General features: G+C 37.4%; 1 protein-coding gene across 8 annotated transcripts in view; it reads right to left on the bottom strand.

The window, feature by feature from the left end:
- RPS6KC1 (ribosomal protein S6 kinase C1) overlaps nt 1–20,364 on the bottom strand; it is a 94,911-nt gene that overhangs the window by 28,983 nt on the left and 45,564 nt on the right. For all 8 annotated transcript variants that reach the window (XM_087963742.1, XM_026682809.2, XM_087963751.1 and 5 more), the window contains 4 exons: nt 18,740–18,861; nt 13,964–14,056; nt 4,142–4,189; nt 2,392–2,524 (listed from right to left, as the gene is read on the bottom strand). In XM_087963742.1, the coding sequence (XP_087819868.1) occupies nt 2,392–2,524; nt 4,142–4,189; nt 13,964–14,056; nt 18,740–18,861 (396 nt within the window). The remainder of the gene's footprint in view (nt 1–2,391; nt 2,525–4,141; nt 4,190–13,963; nt 14,057–18,739; nt 18,862–20,364) is intronic.

The following is a 20,364-nucleotide window of genomic DNA, read 5'->3' as shown; positions in this document are numbered from 1 at the left end:
ACTCAGAATTTGACTCAGAATTTAAATACTAAAGAATTATAGCATTGACAAAATTAAAATAGGGAATAGTTCTGTTTCCTGCTCGTAGGGCAACATATGATCATTAGGGCTCAAGGAGGAAGGCTACTAAACATTGCCCCCTATAGAATTAGTGTTCATTAACAGGAAACATCATCATTTTGAAGTTTCTTGTATGCTTTCCAGATGAATATGAATTCCAACACATTTATGCTGAAAAAGATTTGACACTTCCCAGCAGCCACTCAAGTTTAAGTTTGATCTCCATCAAAATCTTCCCTCAATGTCCCTCAAGACTCTTTTTGAAGCATCTGTTTTTACCATTTCTGGCACTGATGCCACTAAGTAGTAGTGAAGCTTCAACATGTCTTGCCAAGTGCTTTGTGACAAAACTAACAGATGCTTTATGAATGTTCTCACCTTTAACAAACCATTTACTACATTGTAATGTGGAGGAGGCTTGTACTGGATTCAGTGCTAATGCTTGGAAAAAAGAGAAAATCTTTTCATTACTGATCCTTATTTTCAATTGAGGTGTTAACCTTTTAGATCCTATAAATCCAACTTAATATTTAGACTGAACGGATACTTTCTGCAATTGTGGAAAGACTGCTGGATGGATGAAAGCAGTAGGAATTAATCTACAGTTGTTTGACATGAAATTGGAGCTTCTCCATCTCCTACCCATATACAATTTTTTCCAGATGGTAATTCTGTAAATAAGTGTGGAGGTAAAGCTTACCATGGTAAGTTGGCACCTTAAAAATTTAAATATTGGCTTTTGTTGCAGTGACATAAGTAACATCACTTTACTGGCATGCTAGTGCCAAAGAATAGGCAAGTTCCAATGCCCATCTTAATTGGGCCACTATGAATTTTAAACAAATGCATTTTTTAAAATAAAAGATAGCAGGAAGCAGCAGCCTCCCAAAAACTTCTGAGGTAACTGGAGGCCTGTCAAATTCTGAGCATCTGCCACCAACTCACCACTGTATTTACATTAGGTGGCTACTGAGTGAGTCAACTGTATCATAGTTCCCAAAATTAAATATTTATTTTATTTATTTATTTATTTATTTATTTATTATTTATTTATTTATTTATTTATTTATTTATTTATTTATTTATTTATTTGATTTGCAATTGTTTACAAGATAATAAGTATAAGTATACATAGTTGTAAACATAGTTCCCAAAATTAGAAATAGACGGTAGGCCGTTGGTGCGCTATGCGCAAATAGCACTGGAGATCACACCAGAAGCTATTACTAGCCAAAACTAGGCTTAATTCCATTCATGGTGATTTTTTTTAACATGTGACTGTACACAGGCAAAGGAGTTGGGATTTTTGCCTAGAGGTAAATCATGTTTATATGACCCAGGCCAAGGAATTTGTCTCAATATTCTTACTGAGCCCAAATAGGCAAGTTATTCTTACAAATAACTATTGTTTTGTTAAAACGTACCAGGAGCATCCGCAGGGAGGCATCGAAACGAAATTGATGACAATGGATATGCTTCTCTCTTCAATTCATATTGTTTACTTCAGTGCAAGTAAGGCCCTTTTGGAGAGTTTCTCACCTTTTCTTGAGAAGCGATTATGGTTAACTAAAACCTGATTTGGTTAGTCTGAAATTCTACAACCGAAGGTCCATCTCTTTGAACATGCTTGGCATGTAGATGCGTGACCCAGAGGTCTCACTAAAGAAAACAGTACCTTAGTGGATCATCCTGCCCCTCATATACCGATTGGATCTATGGATTTGGCAATATGCATTCACAGACACCAGTGAAGTTTCTGCCTGACACACACAGAAGCCATACAAACATCCTTTACCATCTGGATCAGGACTACTGCAGCAACAACCAAGACTCAGCCAGATAGGTTTCTTTTTAAAAACAATTTCTCTACGGTTATCACTTGTTCTAGGAGCATCATATGGAGTAATTATTTGAAGCAGTAAGGATTTACAAACAGTATAAACAGACCAGCCTATCAGTGCATGGGATAAATATTTACCTCACTGTTTTATTCAAAAAGCACCTTAAGGTAGCATTTGGCTTGTGTAACCTAAAAGCTTTACATCCAAAGAGGAAGGCAGCTGCTTTGCTGAACAGTAGAGCTATAGCTACAAGAACTTTAATGGGATGAAAAACTGTAAAAAGCAATAATGTAGCATAACAAAGAGCATGTATGCCTCAAAACCCTTTGCCACAGTGTTCAAGACAATCCCCAAAATTTTGATTCAGAAGATAAACTTCTACCATCTGGATGGTATCACCTGAAGAAGCTGAGGCTTTCTTTTTTCCCCTACTACCATCTCCCCTGCCTCCCCTCCCTTTCCCACAGCTCATCTGAAGCCACAGACCAACCTTCTGCGTGATGCAGCACAAGGAAGACCGATTCCTCTGAGATGATGTACTTGTGCAAAGCCACCATGTTGGGCACACTGCGGGGGATGATGGTCTTTCTCTTCCTGCTGCATTCGCTACTTTTTCTTAGACCCTGACAGAGAACAGAAAGGTCAGTTGTACCCTCAGTTGCCTTTGGAGCATGCTGTGCTCTGTGCTTATCAACCAAACTAATCTATCCAAGTTACTCCAGGCTTCAGAGAAACCACTCATCTGCTGTTCTGTGCCCCTCAGTCCCCTGAGGCCCTGCTGATGGCATCTGGCGCACATCCAGAGAACAGAAGATGGCACAAAGCTGCCATTAAAATCAATTACATGGGTCAATGTTTTCATTAGAATCTCTCACAAACCAAGTCATCAGAATGACACTCAGTTATTTCTCTATGACCTTTTTCCCCCAGATATCTTTTGGGGGGGAGGGGCAGGGAGGGCAGGGCCCGTACTTTAAGGATCAAAGCAAACTGCTAAATCCATTCACATTCCAAAGGCAAGTCTTGCCCCACCTTCAATTTGATGGACTCGAGTTTCCATCAATTCTCACATTTCCATTGGGTCGAAGGGAAGATAGACTGGTAATGTGATTTGTTTCCTGGAGGTGTTATAGATTTTTAAAGATGGCACACATAAAAAAAAAAACCTCATGCAAAAAGCACTGCAGATAAATAAAGTGTGGCTGAATTACCGAAGATCACAATTAGTTTTCACATGACCTCCGGCTACTGCTAGGGAAAAAAAAACCAGCCCTGATTCTCTTCATCTCTTGGCAATGTCAAGAGGAGGAATGTATAAAACAATGCGATAAAACAAAAATATGCATTACTACTATGCAAATGTTCCAGCTAACCCTCCACTTTGTTTAGTGACCTAACCGTGCTCATTCAGCTTTATTAGATGATATTAGGAAATGGAAAAAGAGATGCAGGATTGTCATTCTCTCATCTCATACATTGTTTGTGGCTGGCCTTGTCATCTTCATGCTGCTTCCAAATTTGCAAATTAAACAAAGGCTTCTTCAAGTGGAAAAATATTAGATGAATAGGAATAGAAAACTCTAAAGCAGTTAAGGCCCCAACACATTGGCAAAGGCTTCAGGAAGGGGGAAAGCTTTGTGATATATCCTATGGATGGGGACTGATCTCCCAGATATTGTAGTACCACAACTTGTAGCAGACTCAGCCAACATGCCAATCGTGAAGAATATTAAGAAATATTCAGATTTAGCAAATCTGAATTTCACATGCAAAATAAGGTGGGCTGGGGGAACAAAGGAAAACAACAGCAATGTACAAAGCCCCATAAATGAGTACAGTAATGGCCCCTGAATTATCTCTCCTATTCACTGTAAATATGAATCATGGCAAAATAAGCACTACAAGTGCTGGGAGAGAGTGAAGAATTACTTTAATGTCAATAATTACTACTTCTACTATTGAACTGACCTAGATATTTCAGTGAAGAAAATGTAAACTATGCCATGGGACACTGACTGTAAAAAAAACTCCCTTTCCTTTGATGGTCAAAGCAGAAATAAGTTTTGCCAATAGCAGAAACCATTTATTAGTTCTATAGTCTGCCACTGAAGTTTAACAAATAAAACACAAACTCCATAAACCTGACTGATGACATTCTGCATTCTGGGTTTTGTGGGCTAAACAGCGGGAAACAGCTCGCCATTGGCAAAGTGAAAAATTTAGGAAAAATAATGACTTACCTTCAATATATATGTTTGTTGTGTCCTAGTATCCATTACAAGCAAAACCTAAATGGAAGAAGTAATTGAAATTAATCCAATCTGTCGGAATTTTAAGTTATCAGTATTAATATTTCCTCTCTAATGATCAGAACTATATGTCTCTAATATGGACGTGACAGGAAGTATATACATAACAATTAATTTCTTTTTTATAAGATATGATAGCTGCAATACTTAATCAATGAATCAATTAGACTGATTATTTAAAAGTAAATCAGTAATACTGTCAATTAAAAATCTATCTCTAATTAGTAGAAGCATATTTTAAGCAGTTAATTATTTTTTAATGAAATATTTATAGGCATTAAAAATGGCAGGCAGAAAAGGCATGGCCATCCTTGTAATCTCATAAATAGCACATTTGCTATGTTATTTAAAAACAAAAGGATGACATGAAAAAAAGGTGTTTTACCTTCAAAATTATTTTCACCTGAAAACGTATGCAGTTCCAAGAACAGTTCACTGAGAAATCTCATAAGCTTAGTTATTTTTAAAAAACTGCATGAAAGCCCTTAAAGTTTGCTATCTATTCCTATTCTTTGGATCCGGCTTACACACTGCACCAGAATTAAAGATGTATGTCCTGTTCTGTAAGGCACAGCAAGCAGAACTGAAGTTTTTTATACTGACCCAGTTCATGCAGAACTTTTAAATGTAAACAAGATGGAGTGAGAATTGTCAACTTACTTGTCTCTAGAACAGCTTGGATTAATTCATGGGCAAGAGCTAACCACTCTTGCTAGTCAAAATCCTGTCCCAGTGCCTGGAGTCTAATGGAGACTGGCTGAGGTGGAATAGGCTTAGGTACATTCTTAGAAAGACAATAAGCAAGTGGCAGGCTCTGAGGTTCTTTGCACAGGTATATCTGGTGCATTTACACTCATTTATCTTTTGGGAAGACCTATTCATGGTCAATCATACTTTAGATCGCTCTCATTTGAGCTACTACATGCAATATGCTCTACATGGGGCTTCCCTTTAAAATCATGCAGAAGCTTTAATTCATGGGTGTCCAACCTTTTGGCTTGTCTGGACTGCATTGAGCGAAGAGGAATTGTTTTGGACTGTATATAAAATATATGATCATAGCTAATGCACTGTATATAAATCACACAATAGTGTTAAAAGTTTACAATCTTGTGGGGCCGCATGACTAGAGCTATCCAAGGCTGCGTACAGCCCACAGGCCATAGGTCGCACACACCTGCTTTAAATAGTCCTGAATGCAATAAGCAAGTACTTACATGGGTATATCTCATTTCATCCACCTGATACATTTACTGCATGAGCTATACTAGTTACTAGTTGGGTTTCAGATGTACTTCAGTGTGTTGGTTGTCTCCTAGAGCAGTGTTTTTCAACCTTGGCAACTTTCAGATGCGTGAACTTCCCTCCAAGAATTGCTGGTTGAGGATTTTGCGAGTTGAGGTCCATACATCTGAAAGTTGCTAGGGTTGAGAAACACTGTCCTAAAGAACTCTTCCCATCTTGGGGCCTAGACACTAGAAGGACTGTGATTGCTTCTGCCTGTCCTCTGAGGTCTGACAGGATCAACATGCTCCAGTCACATGAGCAAAACGATGCCATCTTGTAGGACCTTGGAAACAGGCTTTCCCTGAGGCTATGCTTGCCCTCTGGAACAACATTCCCCCCCCCGCAAGTCCTTATGATTCTGACGATATGGACATTTAGGAAAGTTATTAAGATCTAGCTTTTTATCAACAATCCCCATAAGAAGAAGACAATTTATAACCCCGCTGTTGTGTATTGTTTGTATAATTGCTTCCCAATGTGGATGCTTTTTGTTTGCTATTTTAAACTGTTATTTTATTTATAAACACCACCTAGAGTTTCTTAAGCCAGCATTGTTTTCCTTTTTAGCATTTGCCCTGCTTAGTTGTAGGCTTCACTTTGCTTAGTTTACACAGTGAAGCCATCGAAGCACAACACAAAAGGGTTTGTTCTGCAACTGCCTTACACGTTATCTCCTGCAGCACATACTGTATAACTTTGCAAACATGAGTGGGAACATTCTTAGCCCCACATTTCTTCTCACAAAGCAATTGTATCATGCTTGGAACTGGGCTATAGAAACAGCAGTTCTTACCTCAAACCAGCCCAGCCAACATAAGTATTTCTCATTCCTAATATTCTGGTTTAATTTAATCCACATTGAGATAGTGATAAGTGATCAATACTGCTCCCACAACATATTTTATTGGATCAATGAGAAGGGTTGCTTGTGGAACACCAAAAAGGGATATATTAACCCACTCAACTACTTCCAATGGATTAAATACAACCCAAACTAGAGCTAGCTACTTTTTTACAGAATTCCCTTTAATTAATGCCTGACAGCCCAGAATCTAAGGTTAATATATGTGGTCGCTAAAATCCATTCAACCACCAGGTGGCAGCCAAAAAACTACAGTAAATAGTTTTGCAGCCTAGATCAGGGGTGTCCAACCTTTCACCTTCCCTGTGTTGCTCGTCCCACCTCGCGCCTACCTCTCCTCCTGCAAATGCAGCGGCGGCGGCGGCGGCGGCGGCAACAGCAGGAGGTGGCGGGCGGGACTTTTGGGCTGCGGCTGCCCGCCTTTTCTGTTGCTCGCCTCGCCCCGCCTCGCGCCTACCTCTCCTGCAAATGCAGCAGCGGTGGCGGCGGCAACAGCAGGAGGTGGCAGGCGGGACTTTTGGGCTGCGGCTGCCCGCCTTTTCTGTTGCTCGCCTCGCCCCGCCTCACGCCTGCCTCTCCTCCTCCTCCTCGCTGGATCTTTCATGAAGGTTGGGGTGGGCGTTGGGCCGCATTACGAGGCGACCTGGGCCGCATGCGGCCCATGGGCCTTGAGTTGGACAAGCCTGGCCTAGATCTTGTATGCCTAGTTTCTTTCAAAACACTGATTGGCTACAATGACCAAGCTGCTCCTAATACTACCTGTGTTTTAGCAATAGTGAAGAGCCTATCACACTGCTCCAGAAGTACAGTACCCCTAACAGTGATTCCTGATCTGATTACAATGTGTTGCCAGAACATTGCTAAGGGTATCTGGCTAAATCAGAGGTGAAGCATACTGTGGAACAGGACCAAAGAATGATAATCTCATCTAGACTTGCATTTAAAACCACATTTAGCTCTGAATATGACTTTCTTAATTCACTTATTTATTTATCAAATTGGTAAACTGCCTGTCTCACAGAGTAGGTCTTATGTGTTCACACTTAGCAGGATGGCAAAGGCTTATCTGATCTTCGAACCAGTATGCACACACACATGCAGAATTGCATGCACACATGCGTGGCTACACAGATATGTAGAATTAAGAAATATTTCAGCTGCCTCTATAAATATGAATTTAAAGCATGCTTTAAACATGTGTTTATGTCATTAGTTGAGAATTTTTCATCAAGACAGTAAATAACAGCAATTTAAAAATGGACTAGGAACTGATGGGATAAATCATAAGAAGACAACTGAGTTGTAGTTTCCCTCTTTAGTCACAAGACATGGGGTAGAAGATATGCCAAATTAAAATAGATAAAATGGTTAAAAATGATGCATCAATTTTCCTAGGGACTTTGTCTTTTCAACCAAGTTTATTTGCAGCTAGCTAACATTCACATTGAGGTAGTAAATACAAGAACATATGTGATTTTTTTTTAATGTGCCCTTTGACTGTCAATTTTTCCCAAACAGGTGTTGGTTAAATGATTATAAATTGGCCCCTGGATACACCTCTTCAACTGAGCCGTACAGGACTGGAGATAATATAATTAGAGTAAAAACATCAGGCTGGTGAATGCTTTCCATCTGTTTGGCAATAATATTTAGTTAACAATAGTCTTTAAAAAGAAGCACCTTCAACTTCCCTTCTTAAAGTTATTTATAGAGCCATTCTTAACACCCCAGCACTCTTGCTAACAAGAGCTTTAGCCACTTGGAAATTATTAACCATACGGCTAATAGCATGAAGAAACGTCTGTACACAGCATCTGCAGCTCTCCAAATTTACACGAAGCAACCTCATTTTAGAGTCATTTCTTAATGAATGGGCTTACGACTCTGCATTAATATTATCATTGCATACACAAAAGATCATAAGGAGCCAAGCATTTAAACAAAACAAAAAAAACCAACACTAGGCTAATCGGTAGTGAAGCCATCAGCATAAAGGACAGAATAATCACTTATTTAACCCTCAAGAGGGCTGGATCATTTATAGGGTAGAACACACAATTTAATAACACTGCTCATGGCTTTGCTCACCTTTCTAAAGACAAAAATCTAATTTGAACTAATTTGATATGTCTTCCCAATCAAAAGCATCCAACACAGACTTTCAATTCAGGATAAAACAAATGCTACAACCAAGCTGTCATGAAATAATTACCTTTGATAAGTATATCATTTTGGGGGTGGTTACAATTAAAAGAAAGCTTCTTTTAATTCCACATATTTGTTTATCTACATTTACCTACTATGCAACTAAGCTTTAATTGAATATGTTGCCTAAGAAGGTGTCACTCACAAACAGCATCAGGGTAAACTGTATCAGGGTAGTTTTTCTTAGCTGCTTCAGAATCCCAGCGATTAACCTTGAGTGTAGCTCACACATCCTATACTTATCAAATGTGGAGTTACCATTTATGGTAGGTTTGCCAGCCTATGGTTTGATACAATTTCTCTGTGACAGTGGATGCCATAATGTTATAAAAAATAGGATGCCAACAGGATGCCCTTGCCAGAGACAGCAAATGAGAAAAAGTGGACTGAGTAGATTGCTTATCATTTCCTTATTTCGTTTGAATGAATGACTGTTTACCAAAGAACTGTGGAAACCTATTGTTACGTGCATTATTAGGTGTATTCACATATCCTGGTACAGTGGAGAACTTGTAGCTGTTCTCCCCCTCCACCACCACCCCCAAAAAAATTGCACTCTGAATTCCCATCCACTTAACCAGCACAACCAAAATAACTGTAGACTTACAACATCTGGATGACACAGATTCTTTACCTATTGTAATGCTACATGTATCAAAATAATGACAGAGGAAGTTTCCTTACGTCAGGTCAAACAATTTTCCATCTGTTCTATTAATGCCTACTCCTACTATCAGCAACTCTCCAAGATCTTGGGCAAGCATCTTGCACATCATAAGATAACTGATTTGTTGTTGTGTTTTTTAAAAAAAGCTGCTACAACCTATCTAAGACCTTTTAAATACAAAACAGATAACATATAATTCACCTCTGGTCCCTTTCTGCAATTAGCTGCCACTGCAACACTTCTCTCTGAACTAACTTCCATAACCATTATTATCAGTCCTTCCCTTGAAGCAGATAACAATTTACTGGAAGGGCTAGAAAGGAAAAGCCAACCCAATGCCATGCTCTTGCATTGTTTTATTGATATTATTAAATTACTGGGAATCATGGAACAACAATGACTTGCAAATCAGTGAGAGCTAACTTTTGCTCAACCTGCTTAAAGTCAGTTAATGTTTTCCTGAGTTAACCAAATTCTAGTCTGGACTAGAATTTCAGATTACCAACTTCCTTAATAAATAAATGATCAGGCAGTGCTCCTTAGGAGTCAGGCTTGGCCTAAGTGGTTTCAGTTTCCCCTAGCTTATTTTAAATAATAAGATAGCCAAAGTAGTACCTGTCTACTATTTTCAAAATAATGATGGCAAACGCCCTAGAAATGCATTAAAGACAAATACGCAGATCATGTTTTTTTAAACAACAACTAGAAAAACCGCATCAGCCACTTCAAAGGAGTCTTTGTGCTTTGACAGTACTTTCAGCCTCCAAGAGCAGTATTAAAGATACAAAATGTATGTAAATTAGGACAAATTGCTATATATGGAACAGAATTTATGATAGCACTGAGTAAGTTTAGAAAAAGGGAGGACTCCAAAAAATTAAGAGTTCTTTAGTTTCTGAATTGCAAAAGTTAAACATACTGTGATTCTAGTCTTCTAATCCTATTGAGCAAAGATACGTGCTGATAGAAAGCACAAATACATAGTAGTTTACGCCACAGTTATTCCCACTGAATTTAATGGGCTTGTTGTCAGTTAAGTATTACACAGATTGCAACCTTGTTTCCCTACAAAGGGCTTATGTGGGAAGAGGTGAAGTCAACATTACTTTTATCCCACTTCACAAAATTACACATAAAATTCTGAGTGTTTTGATTGGGATCCAGCAGTTCAGTCTGCTACAAAGAAAAAAAGGGTTTATAAATAAATGCACTGGAAAAAAAAGGAGCAAAATGATGGTAAATAATCACTCTTTAGCCTAAAGAAAATAGTTGATTTTAGATGCCTTTAAACACATAAACATTAGCAACTGTTTCAGTATGCTAATTTTTTAATTAAAAGATACTTCTGCAGCAAGAGCTCTTTCATATGCACTGCTGACTCTTCATCAAAAGCAAAGTTTCCAACTTAATACCTGCATAGCTGGTGGCAGCCTGAAGGGTTACCATCTGCTGCCACCCCAAGTCATGGTGGCCACTTTCAGAACATATGCATCAAAGTGCCAAGATTAGAGGCCGAAGGAATAGAGAAGTTGGCAGAAGGGAGCCGTAGGCCCAGAGGCAGGCAACAGGCAAGCCACCAGCAGCAAAGAATATGGCGAGCCATTAGTCACCTTATTCAACTCCTTGCCAAGGTCACAAGGACGTAACTGGATGAATTAAGAGTCTAGAATGAAACTTTCCATCTCCACAGGTTGTTGTAAAAGTAAATTGAGCTGGCCTACCAATTGTGACAACTGCTTTACCACCCCACCACACTACCCATGTTGTTTCCTTGGGGTTTTTTTTCCTCAGAAGATAACTTTTTCTGATTCCTCTTTCAAATTACGGAAATGTTCTTTTTAGTTTAAATAATCAGTTTTGCATTTGACTAGGAAGAGCAGGGTCCTGGCTAGGAAAGAAAAGTTGCTGCTTAAGCGAGAGACTGGTGGGAGGGAGAAATGCCACAACATTAGTGCCACAACATTCTTTCCACAGGATGTTGAGGAACTTGAAAAGTTGTGGACTTGCATAGAAAAAAATGGCAAACTGAAGATGGCCCCAATAATCACAGCAGAATGAAGAGTCAACAAATAGATTCTCTGTTAAAACCTCTTCAGACAAGGAGAGAACTTGAACTCATCCACAAGTGTTCCATATACTTACTTGTGAGGAGACCGCAAATACAGTGGTGTCTGGTAGGTTTAGCACTCTGAGAGATGAGAGAATTAAATTCTTGCTCAAAGCACAGTTGGTACTTTCAAAAGGACACTCAGTTTGCATACTTCCTTTTCTAATCACTTTGGAAGGAGCTTGTTAATTGTTTTTCAGCTATTGCATTGACAAGCTTTTGGGTGAGTTTTCTCCAATTCTTAGTGAAAGAAATTTTAAATACAAGTTTAAGCACTTGTTGCTAAGCCATGGAACCTTATTAAGATTTTTAAACATAAGCCCAATTCCATTTTTATGTTTTAAAGGACATCTTAATTGTTTATAGTGGCTTCAGCTATTTCAATTGTTTGAACAGTCAAGATTCTGCAGTTCTAAACCACCTGTAACAAAAGTGTATACCTAGTGCAACTTCCAATCCAGACCAGCATTTCTGGCCTTCAACTCCCAGAATTCCCTATTCCCAGTCTTCAAATTGCTAAGGTTCACACATCTTCATGTTGCCACAGTAAAGAAAGATCCAAAGATTTCTACCAAATTGAATGCAGCAGCAGAAAGGGGAAATTGTTATATTTGTAATGTGATCATACTGAACATATTTCATATACAGTATTTAAATCAAACCTCACTATTCTCCTGCTTCTACCAACCCTGGCAGTGCCAGTTTTGGACTATAGCCCTTGCATGCTATTCAGTGGTCAGGCACAGCCCAAGGCCCCCCAAATGGTTGTGTACTGCTGGCCGATAGACAATGATTGATTAATATGATAATTAATCACAAGGATAATAGTGCAGAGATGTAAAATAAAACAATAGTAGAGGTATGTATCCATTTATTCTGAGGGACATCTTATTCCCCCAGACACTTGGCTAGATATAAATTGTTGCCACACAAATCATTCTTTTCATGGACATTATGGCCACTGTCATAAATCTAAAGCCAGTTTTAACATAAAAAGCAGTCTTACTCTCTCAGATGCACATACATACCCAAATTGGAATCCCCTTCCTATTTCCTATATATAGATCATAATATAATAAGTTTGCTAGGGTTTAGATTAAACTGGTTCACCTTCAGCAACCAATTGGCCATTCCTGATTTGATTAGCCCATTTGCTACAAGGATTACCTTGAGTCAGCCAAAATCCCATAGCCTGGCTGCATTTTTATTTTTTCCATTTTATTAACAAGAAAATATATATACTCTGTGTGTGTGTGTGTGTGTGTGTGTGTGTGTGTGTGTGTGTGTGTGTGTGTGCACGCGCACACACACACACACATACACTGTAAAGTGGTTGGTTCTATCCTAGTCACTCTAATCCATTCAGCTCCCTTCTCACCTCTAGCAAATGTGTATCAACTTCATCTTCCAATAGAATTTAGTCTCTGATACTAGTTCACATATCACCAGGCATTGTATAATATTTTTAAGAAGACTAAGAATGTTCAGTATCCAATTGAAATATATTTTTCTACAACAATCTTGAAAAGCCATTTTAACTTTCTTAAGGAACTCAAGAAAGATCATAGCAACACATAAACATTGTATAATTTATTCCTTGATTTTCTATACATTTATATTTCTATAGAATCTTCCATATTTGTTCTAGGAATTTTGCAAAACTATTTCAAGAATTCAAACAATACTGTGATCTGATTGCCTATCAATAACTAATAAAAGTTGTGAATGAATTGGCCCTGGAACCAAGGATTTTCAACATTCAGCTCAAAAAGCTGGCTAAGCTATGCCAACCATTTGCCATCAGTATCTTTCTTTATAACCTATTATTAACCCAGTTTTGTTTGATAATACAATATATAGCATTGCTAAACATCAACAACCATTTTTAGACATTTATATCCTGCCTTTATTATTTTTATAAAGAAGTCAAGATGGTGACTGTGGCGGTTGTTTCATGGGCTGAAAAAAAAATGACTGGCCCAAAGTCACCCAGCTGGCTTTCTTGTCTTTCATGACAAAGGCAAGTCCAGAACTCACAGTCTAGCCTGGTGCCTTAACCACTAGACTAAATTCATAGCAGCTTTATTTTAGGTATTTCAGTTACCCAAATCTCATTCATTATTTGTATCACCTGGAGATCTGAGGAAAGAAGAACCAGCAGACCTAAAAAAGAAAAAGATTAAATAATTGTCTCTACCAAAACTGTAGTAAACAAAGCTGAAGAAATTCTTTGTTGGTATTTGACCTTAGTTTTTGAGTTAGGGCTGCCAGTTTTCAGTGGCTGACGAATTTTCCAACTTGCCTTCTTTCAAAGTTGTTTATCCCCTGGTACCATCTTGGCAACTTTCTGAAAGTGCACAGAGCAATTCTTTTTAAAACCAAGGCCCTTCTCACAGAATGGAACCAAACATAATTCTTTTACTCAAATATATTTTGCATGACCTTACATGAATTGCTTAGATAAAAGCCTTTCTTTTCCTTCTACTTTTGTTATTTTAAAGTGCAGATGCATTTGAGTCATTTTCCTCCTTTGTTTCATATCCTTAAGAACCGCAGCTTCAAAGACAGAATGTCAGCATGCAGTCGATTTATGACTGAACTCTTGAAGAGACACTGAAGAATTACCTTGTCAATCACCCCAAGGACTCGAAAGGCCTTCAGTTCCTCGGCAGGGCTCCTTAGGTTCCAAGAGGGCCTTGAACTTAGTGATCCTGGAGGCTAATGGAAGATATCAAAGATTACAACATCAATCAGGGTGGTACTTGAAGGAAGGTTGCCTGCTGAAGCAAATGCCAGGCTGAAGGAAACTAAATTTATCATAAATCAGAGGGAAAGCAGATGAAAGAAGTTTTCTGTTTGTCCTTAATGCAAAGAAGGGAAAAAAATAAGTTGATAGTAAATAATTTGCAAGAGATGAAAATGGATATAGGACAAAAAGGAATATTAATATTTTTTAAAATATTCACAATTTATACAGTTCCCTGGTTCTTTGCGCAAACAGGAAAACTTGGGTGAAATGCTGGAGAACTTATTCATGCACATTACTCAAATTCTAAAGGAACAGAAACAGGGTCAAAAAATAAAGCATATCCATAAATAATATTTGTATGCAATGCCTTAGCTTGGAAAAAAGTTTGAGGACAAGTACATTTGTTACTAAATGAATACATTTATTTTTTAAGTTTTCAACCTTGATGAGATCTGCTACAGAATTCCAAGGAATGAATTACATTAAGAATACAACAAATGACCCATAAGTAAAGCCACATAAGTAAATATTAATCTTCCTCATTACAGACTGTCATTTTCCTCATCTAAATGGAAGCATTCTTTCTCCTTGTCATCTTCAATTGTCTATCATCTTTATAATCACCAACCTGATGGCAATACATGCCACTCAAAACTGCAATCTGAAATGGAATAGGCCATTTTACACTTCTGGGTGCTATCACCTTAGTCCTCTACATAAGTTGACCAGTTTCCAGAATTAAGGGCTAATTTCTGTGGCAAGAATTTGCAGAATCTCATTAAGACATAAGAGTTTATTATATGTCCTAAATCTAGGTATGGTATTGAAGGCAGACACTAGGGAACTTCTCCAGTGAAATCACAGAAAAACCTATCTTATTTTATTTTGTATAGCCAGAACTAGTGTTATTAATTTGCAAAAGAAAGACCACAAGTACACTTGGTACTGCTAATGCAAATTAGCCATTCCAGATGACTAACTCTCATGAACAATCTTCTTTCCCAGGGTTTCTTACAAAAGTGCACCTACCGTATAAACATCCTTTAGCAATATTAAAGATCATAAAATACAGAGGAGAAGATTGAAAACTCATACATTCATATTCATGCCCAAATACAGTTCAATAGGTAATACAGAACTGTTTACAATTCTTAAAATTATGTTTAAGGCAGATAATATGTTTTACAAGTATTTTCTAACTCATATTCAGGGCCATTATCAGAGAAAACCCAGGTTTGATGTTTTTCACAAATTTAAATTACTCTATTTTTGTCCTACTACCACAAGCCACTCTGTGACATATCATTTCATGAGAAAATGTGATAAAATATGGATGAAGAAAACTAATATAAATTAAGGCCACCTTATATGAAATTAATTACAGTAGCAACATTCCTTCTGATATGGCAGCTTAAAAGCAAAGTATGGGTTCTTCTTATATGGAGGACAGTCTAACAGTTGAACTATATTAGTCTGTAAATTAAAAGAAGAAGAAATAGCTTGATGAAGCCTTAACATTTTCACAAATCTTCAGAAGCAACTTCGAAGGGTGGAAGGGTGAGAATGAATGGAATGAATGAATTGAATGAATGAATTGAATGAATGAATGAATGAATGAATGAATTGAATGAATGAATGAATGAATGAATGAATAAATAAATAAATAAATAAATAAATAAATAAATAAATAAATAAATAAATAAATAAATACATACATACATACATACATACATACATACATACATACATACATAAATAAATAAATAAATAAATAAATAAATAAATAAATAGGCCTTTCGCCTATTTTATTACCCAAGTAGAATTACTGAAAGAATTAGAAGGAAGTTTTCCCCTATTCCATCGTTTTACAGAGCAGTAATGGCTAGAATATGAGATGTTTTAAAAGACAGAAAGCATTACTATAATTTTCTTTTTTTCCTAACTTTTCACTTGATAAACATAGATTGGCACTGCAAGAAGCTTGTTCCACTCCGGCTGGATTGCCAAAAATAACCTGTGTATTGGGAATAAGAGTGCCTCAAATTTGCTGTGGATTGCTTTTGGTAAATTTCAGACACATACCTTTTCCATTTTATTCCAGCTTGTACCTACTTAAATTTATCCCAGAAAATGTAAAAAGGGATACTGGGGAAAAAACTAAATTTTGAAAATGCCAGGCTAAGACTAGGATTTACACCAAAAACTATTATTTGAGCCTGGGCATCTCACATCCATCCTTTTACATCCTGGATTCTTTTGCTACACAATTCTGCATAAATAGGTAGAGTATTCTTCAAGTCACAGGTACTAGTGACAAAACAGACAGATTACCTCTCATAATGCAAATTTGCACATAGAATTTAGTGCCATGTAAGGAAATTTGTATTTCATTAAGCAGATCAGTATTATAAGGCTGGAAAGAACCCTAAGGGAATTTTAACTTTAGTCTCTGCTATGGCTGGGTCCCTTCACACATATGCATGCCTACAGATTAAGTTAAAATTAAGCAGTCCACAGGAGGAGGGGGAACTGAGGAACCCTTCAAAGCTTACATGAAGACTTCTATTGCAGAAGAGATTTCCCCCAGTTTTTTTCTCTCTATGAAAACAGACTTAAAAAGCAGAGTAGTTGCAATAGATTATTCCTCTGTATGCTCACCTTGCAACATTCCCCTATATCCACCAAACAGCTTGAACTATTATCAGGATTGTTTAAAGTAAAGCCAAGGACTCTATGGCCATTTTGTGATCCAAATGGGAATCTGAAATTTTAACATTTCTACACCAGTGCAATCAGCAAACAATCACACAAGAGCTGTAGAAAAGATTCCCAGAGTAAGAAGAAAAAGGGAGGTTCATTTTATTATTTTATTACGGTATATTGTTGCTGTTACTGAGGTAAAGTCAAGAATTGTCAAAAGCTCTTGAGCTTGGAATTCAAGAAAAAAACACAGCAATTCCAATTTACTGAATTTATATTGCTGTCTATTCGCCCAGAATTCGCCCAATACTACAAATGCCGGACTAGTTCTATCTCTTTTGTTAAAGAAAAACTCCATGTAAAAAAAAATCGCAGCATCAGAAAATTTCAGTTTTCAGAGGTGACCCTAAAAACATTATCACATTCCTACAGGATAAGATCTCCAATGTTCCCAAACTGCTTTCTCCAAATCTGGCCTCGTTATCATTTCACTTTATTTCCAATTATGTGTTTCTGCACTGTTTGCATTCTGAGTGCAGCATTTTTTGTTTTGACAAACTGACTTCATGGAAAGCTCAATCTGATCAGGACCAAAGCATTGTTCTGACCCTTCCTCTCCTTCTCCTCCCACAAGGAGAGGAGTTTAATAAGTCCTCACTGGTGTCAGTGAAATCAGAGCACAGAGAAGAGCAAAAGAGATAATTAGAGGAGTGGAGGCTAAAACATTCGAAGAATAGTTGCTGGAATTGGGTATGTCTAGTTTAATGAAAAGAGAGGTGACATGATAGCAGTGTTCCAATATCTAAGGGACTGCCACATAGTAGAGGGAGTCAAGCTATTCTCCAAAGCACCTGAGGGCAGGACAAGAAGCAATGGGTGGAAACTAATCAAGGAGAGAAGCAACTTAGAACTAAGGAGAACTTTCCTTACTGTTAGAACAATTAATCAGTGGAACGACTTGCCTCCAAAAGTTGTGGATGCTCCAACACTAGAAGAGATTAGAAAACAATTTGTCTGAAATGGTATAGGGTTTCCTGCCTGAGCAGGGGGTTGGACTAGAAGACCTCCAAGTTCCCTTCCAATGTGGTTATTCTGTTAATCTTTTGCTTGGCAATGTTAATTTCAGGAACACAGAACACATTCCAGATTGCATTGCAGCAAGAGAAGAATTAACACTCCATGCTTATCACACCAGGATCCCAATCTGAGACAATCATCTGTCCCTAATTATTTCTCTAATACACACACAATCTGTACCCAAGATAACAGATTGCCTGATCCTCACAAATAAGATCTAAGGGTTATATCCATCTTCTCTACATTCAGCATTACAGAAATCTCTCCAGCAATTTACTTGTTCTTATCTCACTAATAAGGAAAAAAATTAAAAAGTGCTTTCCTTAGCTACATATAATGATGCTAATGCTGATCTTGACTGTGGTATTCTTTCTTAACTGATAATGGATAAATATGTAACATTTCTGAAGAATCAACTAGGACCAGAAGACTGTCAGATATTTTCCTTCACTATGTTTTTAGCCCTTTATTCCATATATGCATGCATTTATTTATCTAGCATAAAACATATTTATTTACAGTAGAATCTCTGGTCACAACCATAATTCATTCCATAACTTTGGCGATTTCTTCATCTTCTAATGTTTCATCTTCAGGAATTTCTGGATCAGGGATCATGTTTGATCGCCACCTGAGTATGTGTTCCTGTGACCAGATTCAAAAATTTTGTGAATTTTTTGGTCAGAACCCGATTTGGTCATGGTCAGAAGCTTTTGTGATCAGAGGTTCTACTGTACTTATATATCACATTTATATTTTGGATACTGTGTTAACCATAAAGAAATTAAATCAGTTGTGAAAGAGACACAATAAATGTCCATATGTGTACACCAACACAAGAAAATTAAGTTATTTTAGAAATAAAAAGAACCTACACCAAATATTGAGCCATCTTCTGATGAGGGTCTACAGTAAAGGCTGGAAATTTTTTCTGCTCTCATCAGATATTCTGAAGTCTTCCTCTTCACTGCTTCACGACGAGTTGGACTTGATTCTCCTGTGTACCATAAAGGAATATATTTATAAGCCTGAAACCTCTGCAACTATTTCTTTTTCAGTTATGGTCTGAGAAAAGTGGTCACAATAGAAGTTTTAATGCATTGTTGCTCCTATCACCTAATGGCTACCACAGGATGTTCATCAAAAATTGGCAACTATAGTAAGATATTATATCACTAGATACTCGTGTGCAAATATCTGTGATGATGTCTAAACACCAAAAACGCAAAACCATGCTACAAACCCATTTTTTTTTCTATAATAGAATCCTATTTCTCAGAAAGTTTATGGAAACTCATCCTCCACTCCGATCATGCAAGATTTACTTATTCTAGCCTTCACATTTTTCCATACAACTGTTCTACAGATTCCCTAATATGATCCACTGTAATGAGTAGTGTGTCCAATCCTTGATCCTATTTAAGTGTTTTCTCTTCCCACCTTATTTTTGTTTATATATCACATTTAGAAACCCCCCATCTCACTCAGATCTGTAAGATCGCTCACCTCTCAGAGAGATGTGAATTTGGGTATGTCTCTAAATTTTATATAAAAAACATAAAAATCTGATATAGGTAGTCCTTGACTTACAACAGATCATTTAGTGACCGTTCATAATTACGACGGCTCTGAAAAAAGTGACTTTTGACCATTTTTCACATTTACAACTGTTGCAGCATCCCCAGGACCATATGATCAAAATTCAGACACTTGCAAACTGACTCACATTTATGACTGTTGTAGTGTCTTGGGGTCATGTGATCTTTTTCCATCTTTTGCGATCTTCTGACAAGTGAAGTCAATGGGAAAACCAGACTCACTTAACAATTAGTCATACTAATTTAACAACTGCAGTGATTCACTTAACAACTGTGGCAAGAAAGGTCATAAAATGGAACAAAATTTACTGAACAAATGTCTCACTTAGAAACAAAAATGTTGGGCTCATTTGTGGTCGTAAGTTAAGGACAACCTGTATTTCAATAAAAGGAGGCCATTAAAACAAGAATAGAATAATCCAAGTTAAAAGGGCAGGGGGAGGGCTCTCAAAGCGTTAACCAATCCCAAGGTTGTGTGTTCCTCTGAGATTCCCACACAAGTCAACAGAGCTGAGTCTTCAGACTCTTCCAAAAGGAGAGTGGGGTCTTGCCTTGAGCTATTGCAATTTATTTTCCTCTCCATTCCAATGTTAGTCTAAATATATCCCCATGAAATAAATGAGAAATGTTTCCCAGTGATTCCATAAAATCTTGCCTGTAATATATAAAATTAATCAATCTTTAAATTCACACTTCTATACAAGAACAAATTTTTACAAAATGTAGCTACCTAGCATAGAGTGGGGGCAGGGGGAAACAGTTCCTCCTTCACATATAGGTGAAACTTGAAAAATTAGAATATCGTGCAAAAGTTCATTTATTTCAGTAATGCAACTTAAAAGGTGAAACTAATATAGGAGATAAGACTCATTACATGCAAAGCAAGATAGTTCAAGCCGTGA

This window comes from Notechis scutatus, chromosome 1 (assembly GCF_049901735.1).
Source record: "Notechis scutatus isolate UNSWTSFEM ecotype Mainland chromosome 1, rNotScu1.2, whole genome shotgun sequence".
Taxonomy (NCBI): domain Eukaryota; kingdom Metazoa; phylum Chordata; class Lepidosauria; order Squamata; family Elapidae; genus Notechis; species Notechis scutatus.
Note: the sequence above shows the minus strand (reverse complement) of the source record. Positions and strands in the feature narration are given on the sequence as shown.